The sequence below is a fragment of the Ricinus communis genome, chromosome 10 (genome assembly GCF_019578655.1).
Source record: "Ricinus communis isolate WT05 ecotype wild-type chromosome 10, ASM1957865v1, whole genome shotgun sequence".
In the NCBI taxonomy this organism is placed as follows: Eukaryota; Viridiplantae; Streptophyta; class Magnoliopsida; order Malpighiales; family Euphorbiaceae; genus Ricinus; species Ricinus communis.
The window spans coordinates 17,132,179-17,150,992 of record NC_063265.1 but is presented as its reverse complement, the minus strand read 5'-3'; the positions used below and the strand labels follow the sequence as shown (position 1 = coordinate 17,150,992).

The following is an 18,814-nucleotide window of genomic DNA, read 5'->3' as shown; positions in this document are numbered from 1 at the left end:
ATAAAATTAATCATATTTAAATTAAATTTTAATAAAATATATATAATTTTTAAATAAATTTCACCCATTTTACTTTCTGTGTCATGTTAAATAAAATAATTTTTTAATAAATTTTAATAAAATATAGTATTAGTGTTATGCTGGGTACTTCATTTCCTTTCCAAGTTTGTTTTTCTTTTTCTTTTTCTTTTTTTTTCTTTTTTTTTTAAGTGAGAGTCCTTTGCTAAGGTGTATTTTTTTATTTTGGTAAACAAAGTTTAAAATTCAAACAAGAAAATGTCAATTTTTTCAATAGTCATATCCGATTAAATATCTAGTAAAAAATTTTTGAACAATTTTGTATGTAAAAGAGATGTATATTCAAGAATAAAATATCTTTACCACATCATCAACAAAAGAGCAGCGGATGCATAATGCAGGTGCATGTGTTTGCATCAATGATTCTTTATCTACCATGTGCACTTGGCTTTGTCTTTTACAATATAGATGGATGAAAGATGATTTTAAAAAAATGAGAGGTGAATAAATGGATAATTAGTTGTAATTGTGTTTAACAAATAAAATTTAAAAAAAATTAAAAGAAATAATATCTCTTTATTTTCTTTATAAATATCAAAATTAATTATATTCTAATTGTAAATGTAAAATTTTCAACTCATTAAAAAGTTAAAATATAATTAATTATTCTTTTTATCTGTATAATTGTAATAAAAATTATCCAAAATTAGTTAATTTCCGTTCTTCTCTTCAGTTTAATTAAAAAAATTCATATAACCAAATACAATACAATAGTATTATTCTTTTTCTTTCATTTTAAAATATCTTCCCTTCTACTTCTATCATGGTTGTCATGCATAGGCTTGATATTTACCAAGAAGCGTGGACAGGACAGGATGTACACACATTATTATTGCATGTGTAATGGAATTGTGGAAATAGAGGTCTGTAATATTCTGAGAATTGTGTGTTATCGGGAAGAGATACTTATCCATATTTTCCCTTTGAATAGTGGTACTGGCCCAAAAATATACAGCGACTGCTAATGGTCTCAATTTGGCGAGAATCTTGCTCACTCAGCTTGGCAAGTTTCCTTTCTTTCTTTTTTTTTTTTCTTTTCTCTTGGAACATACTCAACGTTGGAAGTCAACTATAACTAATAACCAACCAAGCCAATAATTCTATGAAAATAAAATATATCTATATTAGAATTAAAATATTATGGATTAAAATAGAAATAAAGTACCCAATAACATATAAATAAAATGGTAAAATAAATTTTAGGTTAAAAATTTTTAAAGTGAAATATATGCACGTGTTAAACTCAAAATTTTTATACTAACTATATAAAAGTTATTTCATCATACCATTTTATTATAACACCCTTCTGCATATAATAATAATAATAATAATAATTAAGCCCTAATTCCTTTTTTTATCTTAAATATTAAGCTAAATGCATATTTATGTTTTTGAATTTTGAGCGTACAGTTAGTTAAATAATTTAACTTTTAATTTAAGACATCTAAATTTATTTTTTTATGATATTTAAATATCTTTTAACATGTGTCTTCATTCAATACGTTCACTTGTATTGCATAAAGGTATTTATAAAATACTAAAAAAATAAAATTCAGCTATATATTAGTCTGATAAGTTAAATTAAAAGTTAAAATGTTAAACTGACTAATTACTATAAATATTTATGATATAAATATATATTTATCCTAAATTTTAATACTTTCAAACATATAAAGTGTTTAACCTCCCCATTTTTCTATATATCAATGAATCAACTAATGTCTCATTTTTTATGGAGAAATGTGAAATCCATATTTTTAATCAAAATTAATAGATTTTAAATCTATGAAACAAGAAAAGATTTGTGAATTTTAAAATTTTATAGTATTCGATTTGAATATATAATCAACGTATTAATAATTTTAAGAAAAGATATTCATGTTTGGTTGAGTTATTGTAATCCATGAATTTGATAAGTAGTTTTTAATTTCACTCTTAATGGTGAGAAGTACTGAATCAAAATTATGCATTTTAAATAATTATTTATTAAAAATAGTATAAGTTTAATCGTATAATATTTTATAAACCATTAAGTAAAAACATGTATATTAAGTACTTATTTATTCAATACTAAAGAAAATATAAGTTAGCTGAAAGTAAAAAGATTCATAATTTTAGTTAATACTAATTGAGCTCTAATTATACTAATTGTGTTATTAATATGAAATAAATTGTTACACAATATGTGCATTAACATCATAATCTTTGGATTAATAATAGTGTCGGGGATATTAAAAAATCTTAGTAAGATAATCTTATAATAACAGAGTATCATAATAACGAAAAACTTAGAGAGTAATTTGATTCAAATAAATAATTTAGGGAGTAATAAATTTTTAAAATTTATGAATTTTGAGCCCCTTTATTTTATCAAATAATAAATTTCACTTAAATCATATGTTTTGTAAAATATGTTGCATTGAAATCCATCAATCTAAATTTTTATTATTTTTTGAATTGACATCTTTATGTTAATATGAACATAACTTGTTATATTAATAATTTTTAATTTTTATTTTAAATTAAATAGTTAAAATTATTTTAAAAAATTAAATCTAAAATTTTAAAAATAAAGAATTATTTTTAAATAACAAATCTCAGTAATTTTCTTTCTCATCTTAAAACTAACATCAAATTCATCTTTTTTTTTTAACATTCAGTAAATGGAATGTTAGTTGGGTCAAAGATTTGATCCCCAATTAAAGGAAGATAATTGGCATTATTAAAGAAAACAAAAGAAGAGACAAAAATAAAAAGCTAACATAACTAGACTTTGACTGCACATGCTTTCGGTTCTTTTGATGTCAATATTACCCTTTTAATTCATCCTCTCTATTCCCTTTTACAAACAAAAGCTGAAACTCCCTCCATTCCAGGAATATTTTTGTCTAAATTTTCCATTTAATTAACCTTAAAGTGAACCTTAATCTAGATTATCGTTCAAGAATGTCACCCACCTCACAAGCACTTTCAGTTAATTACTTAGAAAAATAAATAAATTTTTGAACCTTATAGTTTAATTATTTATTATTTTTTCGCACTTTGTTTATTAAATATTAATAACGTTTATTAGCCAAAATATTTCAGAAAATAGATTTCATTTAAAGAATGTATAACCATATGGTTAAGTTAGCACCTACTATTAATTAATTAATACGAAATTGTCCTTAAAAGAAAAGTAAAAAAAAAAGACTAATAGGTGAAAAAAAAAGCAGGTGAAAAAGAGAAAAAGAAAAGTAGAAAAGAATACCTTATGGTTAATCGTTTTTACGCCTAAATAACTGTAGTTTTTTCGTGACAATGAAATATCGGTGGTTTAAATATTTTATATTTTTACTACTTATAAATTAATATCTTAGATTTTTATGATTTAATATTAATATAATAGAATTATTTTATAAATAATTTACCAATTGACTGTCTAAAGTTATTATAATTTTATTATAAAAATAATCTTATTTTATTTCCAATAAAATTTTAAAAAATATAAATTAATTTTATTTTTAAGTATATGTTAAATCATTTAATAAGTGATAATGAATTAATATTAAATAATAAAAATTTTAAAAAATTAATTTATAAAATAGTAAAAATATAAAAAAATTAAATCACAAACTATTTCTTTATCACAAAAAAATAATATCACTTTATTGTACTTTTCCCAAAAGAAATACCAACATAACACTAAATAGGTAGAAATCCCTTAGTTAAATAGCAAATTATCCTTATTTAAGTCCCTAAAGCCAACACGAGTTTTTTCGACCAATTAATATTGAAAGTTAAAAGCACTAATTAAATAATTATGTATTATATTTTTTTTTATCCCTCATATTTTCATAGCTTAAAATTAAACTTTAAATATGCATTAGAAATAAAATATATAAATCAATAATTAGTTATATTTTAAGATAATAATAAATTTTTATATTTTTTAATTTATTTCTTATATTGTAATTTTATTTGAAGGAAGACTATATGTTGAATTTTTTGTTAGCTATTAAATATTTAAGATCATTTACATACTAAATGATGATGTATAAATTATATTTGCTACTTTTATTATTTTTCAAAATATAAAATTTTAGTAATTAAATTTTATCTTTTGGGAAAGTAAATATATTAAACTAATTTGATGTCTTTTTTTTTTTTTGAGAAATTATTCTTTTAGGAATTTAGTTTCTTACAAAGTAGAATGTCATATAATAAATAATATGTATGTAAATAAAGTGATAATACAAGGGTAATTCTAGCACCGACCCCATAGTTTTTAGTTAGGAAACAGGAGAACATAAACCATAGATCCTGAAATCATATAATGATAGATCCTAATCATAGCAACCCTCATTTTGAGGATTTTAATAATATTATTCTAAATTATTTCAACAAAATAATATTATTCTACAATCCAATTGATGATAAAACATCATTAAAAAAAATATAATTTAAAGGAAATAAAAATTTATAATAAAAGTGAAGGTGGGCTCAAACTTTTTGACCCTTTGGATTTAAGCTCTCTTTCTCCTTTCTTCTCTTCTGCCACTGTTCATTTAATTTCAATAACAAACAAAAAGCTTAACACAAGATATGGGACCCCATTTTTGTCTGTTGCTTTAAGCCCAGAAAGCGACCTTTCCACCGCCACAACCTCACACCAGAAACTTCCCAATCAAACACCGCATAATTTTATTTTATTTTTGAATGATTTTGGTTAAATATTTTTTAGAATTTACAAAATTATATTAGATTTAAATATTTTTTTAAATTACTGTCAGATAGTGAAACACTGATATAGCATCCGAAATTAATAAAATATTAAAATTAGAATTAAGATTTTAATAATTTACTTAATTTTCTAAAACAACTTTCAACAAAAAGATTTTTTTTTTCTCTAAACTTGATGTAATTAAAAAAAAGTTTCTTATTTCTTTATAATGAGATCTATTTTCTTCAAAGAGCTCTTTTAACTCACTTTTCTAATAAATAAATAAGTTATATTAAAAATACTTTAGACCTATTTTTTAACAAATAAATAAATGTACCAAAAACAATTCTCTATCCATTTATGTTCTTTCAATTTATAGTTGAAGTTATTGATTATTTTTTCTGATACTGTTGGTTTGATTTCTTTGTTGTTGTTGTTTTCAATTTTACTTTATGTTTTTTGAAAAAAATAAAAGAAAATAGTAGTAGAAAAAAATAGATTTTTTTAATTAAGAATGTTAGAAGAATCAAATTGCGAATCAATAAATTTTAAATTTATTTTAATATTCTATTAACTGTCAATAGTGGTTTTTCAAAAAGAAACACTTAGGCTTAGGTAATAATTTTATAAATTTAGAAAGAATTAGCTAAAGCTTTAAAAGTCTATAATTAGGTCAAGTTCCTTTAAAAGTCTATATTTTCATCAATGAAATTTATTGTTTTCATTGTCTCTTTATTCTTCATTTATTATTAGTAAAAGTTTATTATCTTTTTAGTGAAAAATCTATGAAGAAATAAATACTTAAATTGCATAATTCATTATTTATTATGCAGTAAAAATATGTCATTTAATCTACTCTTTCTCATAAAATTATTTAGTAAAGTATTTAGTGTGTTGACAAAAGAAATAAAATAATAATAGGAATAAAGTACGTGAGCCCCACTTTTGCCGGTGTGTTAGCTAAAATCCTATGATTGGTCCAATGCATCCAATTTATATAATGTAATTTTTAATAAAATATTCTTGTCCTCTATTAATTATTTGAGATGGAGAAATTATCCAGAGTCTGTCGAAGAGTTTATTACCCTATTTTCCTTTAAAAAAAAAGGTATGAAGACAAGACATCGTTACTTGTAAGTCAAGTAACTGGAATTTTGATTATGTTAATGATACTATAATTGAAAAATAAAATATAATTTTTTTAAAAATTGAAATAATATACGAATCTACATGTTCCCACATAAACTCAACTTCAGTGGATATGGAGCTGTCTTCCTAAAATTCGAATCGATTTTTTTATCATTTAAGACGAGAAGGTTTTTTATTATAAAAAACTGATTTTTTTTTCTTTATAGGGTAATAATATTAAAAATAATTATTTTTATATTTATTTTTATTTTAGTTATTAGTTTTTATTTTATTATAATAATAATAACTTTATCTTAAATTAGAGGCTGACATGTATAAATATTTTATCTTACAACTCAACAAATATTATCTAACTTTATATTTAATATATTGGCTCATTAATTTTTAATTTAGTTTTATCTTTAGTTTGTTTCAAGAATAGTACATGGTTTATAGTTTTTTATATTATCTTAATTTTGTAGATAAATTATAATTTTGTATATCAATTATTCATGTAAAGATAAAATATAAAGATTTTACTCTTTGATTATATACATTTGGAACTTGAAATGATAAGTTATCATCTCACACTTCAATTTAGTTCAATTTAGTTTAAGCTCAATTAAGCAATTCAATACAATATGAGATTTCCAATTATGATAATTAGTTGTTTATTTATACGTTATAAAACTGTTTTTTAAATTTATAAATAAATTTAATATTTTATTTTAGTATATTTTAAAAATAACTATTGAATTAAATATTTTTAATTTCTTTTAATATTTTAAAATTTAAGTAGTATACTGGTATAAAAATAATTTCAAATATTAATTAATTAATTAATTTTAATATTTTATAAATTAATATTATCAATATAGTTGATATTATTATTTTTTAAAATTAAAAATTATTAAATGACTAAAAACAATTTATTAGTAATATAGTATTTGAAATGTTATTATTTAAAATTAGAATTATTATCTAATTAAAAATAATTTATTAGTTAATATAATATTAAAATATAATTAATATACTATTTTTTAGAATAATTATTATTTAAAAAATTATTCATTATCTAATTAGAAACTAATTTATAAATAATATATTATTCTTAGGATTATAATCAGTATTCAATTAGAAATATAATTTATTAATTAATACATTTTAAAAAAATCATAAAATTACATATAAATTTGTATTTTATGTGTAAAAAATAAATACAAATGTCTCAAATTAAATTCAAGTCTCAAAAATTAATATATTTATTATTTACTCTTGTGTAATATGACCATTATTATTATATGTTTTTGAAATCAAAATTTTAAAATCAAGTTTATAAATAAAGTTTAATAAAAAATTTGATATTTAATATTTATTCGTCAATATTCTAAAAATAAAAAATAAATTATATATTTTTAATTTTTATTCTTAATTTTTTTAATATTTTAAAATTTTATTAGTGTGCTAATATGAAAATTATTTTAAAAATATTATTAATTAATGCCAATATTATATAAATTACTGCTATCAATAAAATTGATTATTATTTTATAGAATTAAAATTATTAAATAATTAGTATATAATATTTATAGTATTATTCTAGATAGAATCATAATTTAATTAGAAATTTAATTTTTAGTTAATATAATATTAAAATATAATTGATGTATTTTTTTAGGATAATTATTATCTAATTAGAAAACTAATCATTATCTAATTAGAAAATTAATTTATTATTAATTTGTTAGTTCTTAAAAATAAAATTATTGTCCAATTAGAAATATAACTTATTAATTAATAAATTAATAAAAATTATAAAATTAAATATAAACTTGAATTTCATATATCAAAAATAAATACATATGTCATAATAAAAAGCTTATATATTAGAAAAGAGAAACATGCCAAAGAAATTTTAAATCTCAGAAATTAATTATATATATATATATATATATATATATATATATATTTCTAGAATTAGAAATTATTATATGATTAAAATTAATTTATTAGTAAATATATTATTTTAAATAATGTTTTTCAGAATTAGAATATTATCTAATTAAAAAATTAATTTATCAGTTAATATAATATTAAAATATAATTAGTTTTATTTTCTTAAAATATTTATTATTTAATTAGAAAACTCATTTATTATTAATATATAATTTTTTTAAAATTAAAATTATATTTAATTATAAATTTAATTTATTAATCAATAAATTAATAAAAAACTATAAAAATAATATTTATATCAAATAATTTTAAAAATTAATATTTATAAACATACAAATGATCTATAAATAATAATATATATAACATAATTTTTAATGATTCGGTTTATATAATTTATTCTTTTTTGAAAGAATAATTTATTCTATTATTAAAATAGAATATATTATTATAATATTATTAATTTACTAATATAATATTTATATGATAGTAAAGAAGAGTGTGCGTATAAGAATTTATGATACTCCAGTGGCATACAAATAAAAATATACTATTTTAATAAAAGTTTTTATGATAATATATTGAAATATAAAAGTTTTTAAAAAAAAAAAAACGTTTCATTATGTGTGTACCTAATTTTGATATATGCATATATTTATGTATAGTTTTATTTTTATGAATTAGTATTTTTTATTTAGACTACTAATTTATATATTACTATTCTAATTAGATAATGAGTTCAAATCTAAAGAATTAGCATATTTTAATTAAACAATAACAATCACACAATGTAGAAAAAGGTTAACAATATATCTAATTTTAGTAACAAAATAAGTTATACATTACTGATTTATTAAAAAAGTACATATTTAAGTCGAATACAACCGCACTTTATTATTATTTTCTTGATAAAATGATGATGTTTTACTCTCTCACTTAAAACTATTAATCAAATGCTATTATTTGGTGAAGTATGCAATCTTATGTCCATAACACTGACATAAACAAGAATCTTTTGAAAAGATGATTTGATTTGATGTTCAATGTTACCAAAGAAGGTTGCATTTAAAACAGCATCCATTATCTTACAAAAGAAGTCCGGACTATTTAATTTGTGCTTCAATTTCAACAGAAAATTACCTAATTCAGAAGCACACTGATATTTGTGCTCCATGCAATGAATTCAGTGGTTTATCTGTACCCCGAATTTCTACACCGACAAGAAAAAAAACAAAGACTTAGAAAAGGTTCTTTTGATGTAAAACACTCTTCCTCTCCACTACCTGTCTACTTACTTAAATTACTTAATTAGTTGCTTTTTACATATTAGTGCTCTAATCCTTATCAACAGTCCATATTCTTCCTTTTCCTTCATTAAGCAAACCACTTATATATATATAATAATGATATATATAAAAAATTTAAAAATTTAAATAAAAAAAATCTATTAAATTATATTAAAACTAAAAAAATTAAATCTAAAATCAGACGGCTGAATATATATTCAGAACCTCTCAAAAAGCAACTACCACTGGATATTGTCATAGATGATCAATTCTTATAATTCTCTCTTTCTCAAGTGAATCTCAATGGTACTTTTTTATGAATCAGGGAAAATAAATATTTGCATATTACAATTAGTAGGAGAAATATAATAATGATAATAATAATAATAATAATATAGTTAAATAAAAAATAACAATGACCTTTGTTGAGTTTGCAGATGAACTATTATTTGAATAATTTTATTTTACACACATATAACATAAATTACAATTAAAATATAATTTTATAAATAATATATTATCTAATAATCTATCATGAAATTCATAAATATACTATTATGTAAAATATTATTGGTGGTTGAAGTATTTTAACTGCATGAATGTGTGATTTGTTGTATATATTATTATGTAATATATATTTGGGCAATACATTGAAAGCCTGAGGCAGAAGGGAGTTGGTAGCTATAATTATAATCATGGGGGTTGTGTATAAAGGCTTTTATTATGTTGCTAGCTAGGATGTATGCCCCCCCATTCACTTATATTTAGGATTTTTTTTATATATATTTTTCTCAAATTTACTGTATTTTTTTATTTATATTGTGTTAAAATATTAAAAAATATGATTTTTTAATTTTTTTAAATTATAATTTTAGTTATTTTTGGATAAAACAATCAGAAAATAACTGAAAAATAATATAAAAAAAAGCCACACTGTAAATTTTAAAAAGTAAAAAATAATAATAAATATTTACACAATAAAACTGATATATTTTGTTAATTCTAAGATATTTTTAAAAACTCTCCTATATTTATGCTCGCTATTAGACTGTTTTTTATTTGGCTAAGTTTGAAGCTTTGAAAGTCTTTTTTATTTATCTTAATTAATTTCTTTGCCACGAAGCTTTAAGAGTTTTTTTTTATCTTAATTAATTGCCTTTCCATGTGATATATTTTATGTAATAATTCTTTCCAACGAGCTAAGTGAAATTACTAAATTATTAATTTGAAGAAAAATTTCTTAACTTGAGCAAATGAATTCATAACAAATATAATGAAAAAATTATAACTTTAATTATAAATAATACATAAAATTAAGAGAGTTATTGCGGGATTAAAAGGAAATCAAACTAAAGTTGCACTCTGAATTTAATGATATTGCAACTCATTTATGTGATTATTGTAATAGGGAGATGTAAGTTTCATAATATTGCACACTAAAGTTTCTTAATAACTATAATAATTTATTGAGAAAAATATATACATACTAGCAATATGTTTGTGTTAATGCATAATTATTCAGAAGTTTATAATATAAATTTATAATTTGAAATATTTTATTTTATAAAAAATATTATATTATAAAAGATAATCTTATTTAGTAATTATTTTATTTTAATACCACATAATATTATTATTTTATTTATATAATTTTAAAATTTAATAGTTATAAAAAATAATTAAATAATTCATGATCGATATATAATAAATTAGTGTCATTATATAATTACTAATTTTTATTATATTTAACTACTATTTTATTTTAATAAATATTTAGTAATATCATTTTATTTACTTGTACTAATGCATAATTATTAATAATCTTATAATTTAAATTTTTAATCTAAAGTATTTTATTTTAATTATAAACTAGCTCAATACCCATCCTTTGGACCGCAATTATTTTACATAAATAAATTTTTTATATAAATTAAAATTAATATGAACATTTGAAGTATTATTAAAAATAAATTATTTAGATATAAATATAAATATATGTAAGAATATAAAATTGAATTTGTTTAATATATAAAAAATATTAAATTTTTAGTCGGAATAAGTATTTAATTATGAATTATTTTACAAATTAGAAGTTCCATTATTTAAGAATTATAAATTTTATAATATAATTTTAGAAATAATTCTTTTAAAATTTTCTTACTTGTATTTTAATTATATTTGAAGATAAAAGTAGAACACATAAAGAAAAAATAGTCATTAATAAATTTATTACAGTATAAAATAGTCTACTGCTCGTTCTTTAGGTGGAAGTTATTTTATACGAATAAAATAGGCTAAATATATAAATAGGAATTTGTCTTGTTTTTGCAATTGATCCCACGATCTCATAATTCAATTGGACTTTTCAATTTTATGGGTTGTTATATAAATAGAAATTTGTCTCGTTTTTGCAATTGGTCCCACAATCTCAACTTTAATTCAATTGGATTTCTTAATTTTATGGGTTGTTAGTTTTAAACCCTTAAATCATAGATGTTATACGCGTATGTTTTACATATAAAAACATGTAAGTTTGAATAAAATAATAATATTAAAAATATAAAATAATATCTAAATACATAAATAGCCTCTTGAACTTGTCTCATTTTTACAGTTTCCTTCCTAACTCAACTTTGATTCAATTGGATCTCTCAACTTTACTTGTTGTTATTTTTAAATCCTTCAATCATAGACATTAAGGCCATGTGTTTTACATCATCTAAAAAACACATAAGTTTGAATAAATAACAATATATTTAAAATATAAAATAAACAAATAAAATAAAATAAGTAAACCAATGAGTTTTAGTTCTCAAACAAAATTTATCGTATTTAGATATCTGTTAAATATTTCATTGCTTATTGGTGCAGGCATAGCCTGTGAGAATAAAAAAAATAACTTGATAACAGAAAAGTTGAAGGATTATAATGATTTATTTTAGTCATTTTAAAATATATTTTTATTTTATTTATTTTAGTCATTTTAAAATATATTTTTATTTTATTTAATAAAATTTATAAAATAATTTTAATATACAATAAACAATATATTAGAATTAATGGAACACACTTTTCACAATAGGTTAATCTAAAGCGCTTAACTTTCTGCAGTAACAAATTTAAATATAACACCTCATGAAGTTCATATGCGCAATTGAATCAATGTTGTGCTTAGAGGGCTAATTATGAAAATAAGAGAAGTTTAATAGTTTAATTATGTATTTTACCTATTATATATTTCGTCGTTGATGCGAATTTTAATTTTTATTATTACCTAGTGGAGGAGTTAAAAATAATAACTTGTAAAGTTAAAAAGTCCAATTGAATTAAAATTGAGTTCGGACATGTAATTGCAATAATGGAACATGTTGAAGGATTCATTTATTTATTTATCCTAGTATTTATGTGAATTAGACATTAATATGGATGCAGTGGTTTATTAATATAAGTTATTTAGATACATATACAAATCTTTACATTAGAATATGAAATTATAGTTTTTTATATGAAATTGAACAAAAAATATATAAAATTAAATTTAAAAAATAAATTAAATACTTTAGTATAGTTCTTATAAAAGAGAATAACAAAAAGACTTCAAAGTAATTAAATAAATGAGAGAAAAATTATAAAGATTTTTTTACAAAAATTAGATTAAATTTATAATTCTAAGAAATGGATTAAAAAGTTTAAAATAATTTTTATTATGATAGGATGAGAAAAATAATTTAAAGCAATTCAATAATTGAATATTTTATTTTAACACTTTTAATATTAATTAATATATATGCTCATAGAATAGTTAGTGCATTTTTTAATATTTATACAATTATTATTTTTTAGTATTTTTTTCTTATATAAACTTTTAAACTCAGCACAATTTAAATAAATAATTTAAAAATTATAACAAAATTCTCATAAAAAAAAGTAACAACATTGTTTTCATATATATATATATAAATTTATTATATAATATAAAAAATAATTATATTTAGCTATAATTGATTTTAATAATTATTAAATATTATCATTTTATTTTAATAAATTTAAAATTTAATAAAAATAGATATATATAGTAAATTTATGGTATTATATAATTACTAATTTTTTAATTATATTTAAATATTATTTTATTTTAATAGATATTTAATTATATTATATTATTTAATTAAATATTTAATAGTATAATAAATTATTACATAATTATATTAAAATTATATATATATTTTTTATTAAAATTCTACGTGATGCTCCTTATAAAATATTAATTTATAAAAAAAATTTGACCTAGAAGAAGAGTAAAGACAGGTTAGGAAAGGCAACCACGCATGGAAGCACTCAACTGACTGACTCAAAGCACAAAATTGTAATGACTAAAGAAACATAAAATTGTTTGTTATTTTAACATAAATTATTTATTTAATACTGTTTATATTTATATTAATTGATTTTTTAATATTTTATTTAGATTTAAAATATTTAATAAATTTAATTTATTAAAATAATTAAATTAAATTAGATTATCTTTTATAGATATTTTTAAAAAGTTCATAGAATTTTAAAATTATTATAGATAAGATTAATAAGGATAAAATTGGAATGAAATATTTATTAAATATATAAAAACAATAAATATAATAAATTTTTATAATCTTAGAAAAAATCAATTTATATAAATATTGACAAAGTAATTATTTTGTTTTGCCGCCTAAGATATAAAACTTTTAATCCAAAAATCAATTAATATAAAATTGAGAAAGTAATTATTTTGTTTTGTCCGCCTTAAGATATAAAATTTTTAACCTAAAAATCAATTAAAGAAAAAGAAGAAAAACTCAGCATGTAATAGCAACTACATTCCAAAAGACAAAAGTACCCTTTTGCATGAGAGAATTTAGTGTATTAATGATCTTAGGAGAGAGCATAACAAGAAGAAAAAAAAAAAAAAAAGAGTAAATGTCAAGTGTTATCATGTGTGGCAAACTACTTTCCAGAATGATATATGGTACGGTTTTAATTAACCAATTTTTATCTCTTATATTGAATTTTTGCCCACATTTTTAATCTTGTTTTTTTTTGTTTAATTGAATGTTTCTCTTCGTTCCTCAAAGATCCCAACTTTGCTGCTGTCTTCTTGGCTCGAAAGCTTCAATCTTTTCGTTCCATTTTCTGTTTTCCACTGTTCGGCCATTATTGGTCACTACAGTGTTTAGACTCCATGCAGTCTGAAGTTTGAGTCTTTTCTGTGTTCTTGGTCTCTTGTATGCAAGATTTGAGATGGGTATTTGAAGAAAGCTTCAAATGAAGAAAAATGCAACTCTATAGATCTATTGCCATGAGAAACAACCACATAAAGCAGCTTGTCTTAGTTTTAGCAGTTCTGCTATATCTTGCTGCTGTGGTTTATAGTGACACAGATCCCAATGACTTAGCTATTCTCAAAGCATTCAGAGATGGACTGGAGAATCCAGAGTTATTGGAGTGGCCAGCTAGTGGCGATGAGGATCCGTGTGGCCAATCTTGGAAGCATGTTCATTGTGTTGATTCAAGGGTCACTCAGATTCAGGTTGAAAATATGAGGTTGAAGGGTCCTTTGCCTGAAAATCTAAACCAGCTTACCATGCTTGTAAACTTGGGCCTCCAGAGGAATCAATTTACTGGTCCTTTACCATCCTTTAGTGGGTTGTCTAATCTACAGTTTGCTTATTTGGATTATAATCAGTTTGATTCTATCCCTTCTGATTTTTTTACTGGTTTAGTGAATTTGCAAGTCTTGGCATTGGATGGTAACCCTTTTAATGCCACTACTGGGTGGACATTCTCTAAGGATTTGCAAGATTCTTCGCAATTGACCAATCTCTCTTGTATGTCCTGTAATTTGGTCGGTCCATTACCTGATTTTCTAGGGAGTTTGGTATCTCTGCAAAACTTGAAACTTTCAGGCAATAATTTATCTGGTGAAATCCCACCTAGCTTTAAGGGAGGCATGTCTTTACAGAATCTATGGCTAAATAATCAGAAAGGCGGTGGCTTGAGTGGTACTATTGATCTGGTGGCAACAATGGAGTCAGTAACTGTTCTATGGCTTCATGGGAACCAGTTTACAGGTAAAATTCCAGAGAGCATTGGTAGATTGACTCAGTTAAAGGATCTCAATCTTAATGGTAATAAGCTTGTTGGATTAGTTCCTGATAGCTTGGCAAATTTGCCTTTAGAGCATTTAGATTTGAACAATAATCAGTTAATGGGTCCAATTCCAAAATTTAAAGCAACTAAAGTGTCTTGTACTTCAAATCCCTTTTGTCAATCCACTGCAGGGGTTTCTTGTGCCCCAGAAGTTATGGCACTTTTAGAATTTCTTGATGGGTTGAGTTATCCTCCAAGACTTGTTTCTTCCTGGACTAGTAATGACCCATGTTCATCATGGATGGGTGTCGAATGCGTTTCCAATAAGGTTTATTCCATTGCTTTGCCTAATCAGAATCTTAGTGGCACCTTGAGTCCTTCAGTTGCAAATTTAGGTTCACTTCATCAAATTAAACTTGGGGGTAACAATCTTAGTGGTCAAGTTCCAACAAATTGGACTAACTTGGCATCTTTGGAAACTTTAGATCTCAGTAATAACAATATTCTCCCTCCATTTCCAAAATTTTCTAGCACTGTGAATGTTGTCATTGCTGGGAATCCTATGTTAAATGGTGGTCAAACAGCCCCATCTCCTGATAAGTATCCACCATCTGGAAGTAGAGATTCGCCCTCGTCACAAGCCAAAGGTACACAGTCTTCTCCTGCTGGTTCTTCTGCGGAATCAATTACACAGAAAAGCCCCAAGAGGTCTACTTTAGTTGCAGTTATAGCACCTCTTGCAAGTGTTGCTGTTGTTGCTATTTTGATAATTCCTTTATCCATTTACTTCTGTAAGAAGAGGAGAGACACCATCCAGGCTCCAAGTTCTCTAGTCATTCACCCGAGGGATCCATCTGATTCTAATAACGTTAAAATTGTTGTTGCCCATCATACCAATGGAAGCACGTCTACAAGAACAGGAAGTGATTCTGCAAGCATAAACAGTAGTGGTATTGGTGAGTCTCATGTAATTGAAGCAGGAAGTCTGGTCATATCAGTTCAAGTTCTTCGAAATGTGACAAAAAATTTTGCCCCAGACAATGAGCTCGGCCGTGGTGGCTTTGGAGTGGTTTATAAAGGAGAATTGGATGATGGAACAAAAATAGCAGTAAAAAGAATGGAGTCTGGTGTGATTAGCAGCAAAGCCTTGGATGAATTCCAGGCTGAGATTGCTGTTCTTTCAAAGGTCCGGCATCGTCATTTAGTATCACTTTTGGGTTATTCAATTGAAGGGAATGAGAGGATTCTTGTTTATGAATATATGCCTCAAGGAGCTCTCAGTAAGCATCTTTTCCACTGGAAGAGCTTCGAATTGGAGCCTCTTTCATGGAAACGGAGGCTAAACATTGCCTTGGATGTTGCTAGAGGAATGGAATATCTTCATAATCTAGCTCATAGAAGCTTCATACACAGAGATCTTAAATCATCAAACATCTTGCTTGGTGATGATTTCAGGGCAAAAGTTTCAGATTTCGGATTGGTGAAACTTGCTCCGGATGGAGACAAATCTGTGGTTACCAGGCTTGCTGGGACTTTTGGATACTTGGCGCCAGAATATGCTGGTAAGCATCCTATTCTGCAGTTTCTGCTGTTACTAAATTAATAGCTGAACTAATCTACTACTTTATCAAAACATAATTTATTTTCCCATTTTTTCCTTCGAAATCTCTAATGACTTTTAATTTGGAGTTGAATGGGGATAATAAATTTAGTTGACCTCATATTGGATTTTTTGGATTTAGTGTATAATGTGATGAGCATACTGCTTCATTATAGTTATTCTGGCTGATGCCATGATTTTGGGAGATAATTGAATCATCTGTTTTGGATTTAACATAAGGATTTAAAGTTTAGTGTTAGTCAAAATGTTGCTTTTTGGCTCAAAGTTTTCTAAAAGTTGAAAAGAATCTTTTAAAGTTGGTTGCAATGCCTAAGTTAAGATGTCTAGTCTGGATTGAAAGAAAATGGCAGGAACTCAAATAAATCACCTAACTCACAACTTCTTTTATTCTCCCTGAGCTCTGTATTATCCTAGTGATACTGACTTTATCATTCCAATCTTATAGTGACAGGGAAAATCACAACCAAGGCTGATGTCTTCAGTTTTGGGGTTGTGTTAATGGAACTATTAACCGGGTTGGTGGCACTTGATGAAGACAGGCCAGAGGAAACTCAATACTTGGCTGCATGGTTCTGGCATATCAGTTCAGATAAGCAGAAACTCAGGGCTGCTATTGACCCTGCACTTGATGTGAAAGATGAAACATTTGAGAGTATTTCCATCATTGCTGAACTGGCTGGACATTGCACAGCAAGAGAGCCTAACCAAAGGCCGGATATGAGCCATGCTGTGAATGTACTAGCCCCTCTAGTCGAAAAATGGAAACCTTCGGGTGATGATACGGAAGAATATTGTGGCATTGATTATAGCCTTCCCCTTAACCAGATGGTGAAGGGCTGGCAAGAAGCAGAAGGAAAAGACTTCAGTTATGTGGACTTAGAAGACAGCAAGGGTAGCATCCCAGCAAGGCCAACGGGCTTTGCAGAGTCTTTCACTTCTGCAGATGGTCGATAAAAGAGGTTCTTCATTCCCTTTATTCAAGAGGTGTTCTTTTCATAGGTGTAGATATGTTGTGTTTTTTTTCTTTTTTTCTTTTTTCTTTTTTAAAATTCAATGTCAATATGCTGTACCTGTCAATGATTTTTGTGATGGACTCTGCATTCCATATTTCTAAAAGGTCTCATGTAGGCTGTGAAGTTTTGTTTGATGTGCTGTTGGTGTTGTAGATATAGGAAATTATGAATGCAAACTTGTTGCCAATTATTTTTTGATTCCTATCCATGAGTTTCCCGATTCCTACTGCATCCTGTCAACATTGCTGCCTGCTACTTCTTGTTTGAGCTCCAATGAACTGAATTCCAGTGCATTTAGCCTAATATTTAATTGCATCTGTTAAAATGTACCCTTCACCATTTATGAATCACCTAACATGTATATCTCTCTCTAATGAGATAACTAGGAGCGATGATACCTATTTGGCTTTGATCAATATGACCATTTCCTAGAGTGACCACCTATTTTGAAAATTTTGTTTGGTCTGGTACATTTCTGGTCAGAACTCATTAATTCAGATGAATAAGGTGTTTAGCAATTTATCTTTTTCTAAGAACAATTATTATGTTGACTTTATGGATGTTATCAATTATAGGCCAACATCTCTAAATGTTTAAGATTAAGAAGTAACCTACAAAACAGTTGTTTTAGTCTAATGGTCAACTATCACATGCCGCTTTTGCAAAGCTTACTACACTTAGGGATGAAAGGACTGTATATTTTGTAACTTGATCCCACTATAATTAGTTTGAATAAGATGGGAGCAGACCCATATCCCAACCGAGTTAACTCTTGACGCTGACACCAGCACCAGACCTAGCAGCATATGATCAAGTGCAAATATGGAGCTTAGCACCCATTCATTGATGGGATGGAACCGCCACATGCCTTTCAGTCAAGTGGGTCCATCTTACTGATCAAATTGA

The 18,814-nt window shown here is 24.1% G+C and overlaps 1 protein-coding gene across 2 annotated transcripts; it reads left to right on the top strand.

Annotated features, from left to right (window-relative positions):
- Window positions 1-14,013: 14,013 nt before the first annotated feature.
- On the top strand, window positions 14,014-18,112 carry LOC8275838 (receptor-like kinase TMK3). 2 transcript variants are annotated; one of them, XM_015727467.3, is made up of 3 exons: window positions 14,014-14,153; window positions 14,260-16,836; window positions 17,341-18,112. In XM_015727467.3, exons 2-3 carry the CDS (start codon window positions 14,460-14,462, stop codon window positions 17,847-17,849), a joined length of 2,886 nt encoding a protein of 961 aa, XP_015582953.2. In that variant the 5' UTR covers window positions 14,014-14,153; window positions 14,260-14,459; the 3' UTR covers window positions 17,850-18,112. The 2 variants fall into 2 exon arrangements, with proteins under 2 accessions (XP_015582953.2, XP_002532551.2); XM_002532505.4 differs by having other exon boundaries at window positions 14,088-16,836.
- Window positions 18,113-18,814: the final 702 nt, after the last annotated feature.

Excerpts from the sequence above, each read along its gene's own strand:
- LOC8275838 (XM_015727467.3), top strand. The coding sequence starts at position 14,460 with ATGCAACTCTATAGATCTATTGCCATGAGAAACAACCACATAAAGCAG. Across the intron at positions 16,837-17,340 it reads CTTGGCGCCAGAATATGCTG|TGACAGGGAAAATCACAACC; the intron begins GTAAGCATCCTA and ends CCAATCTTATAG.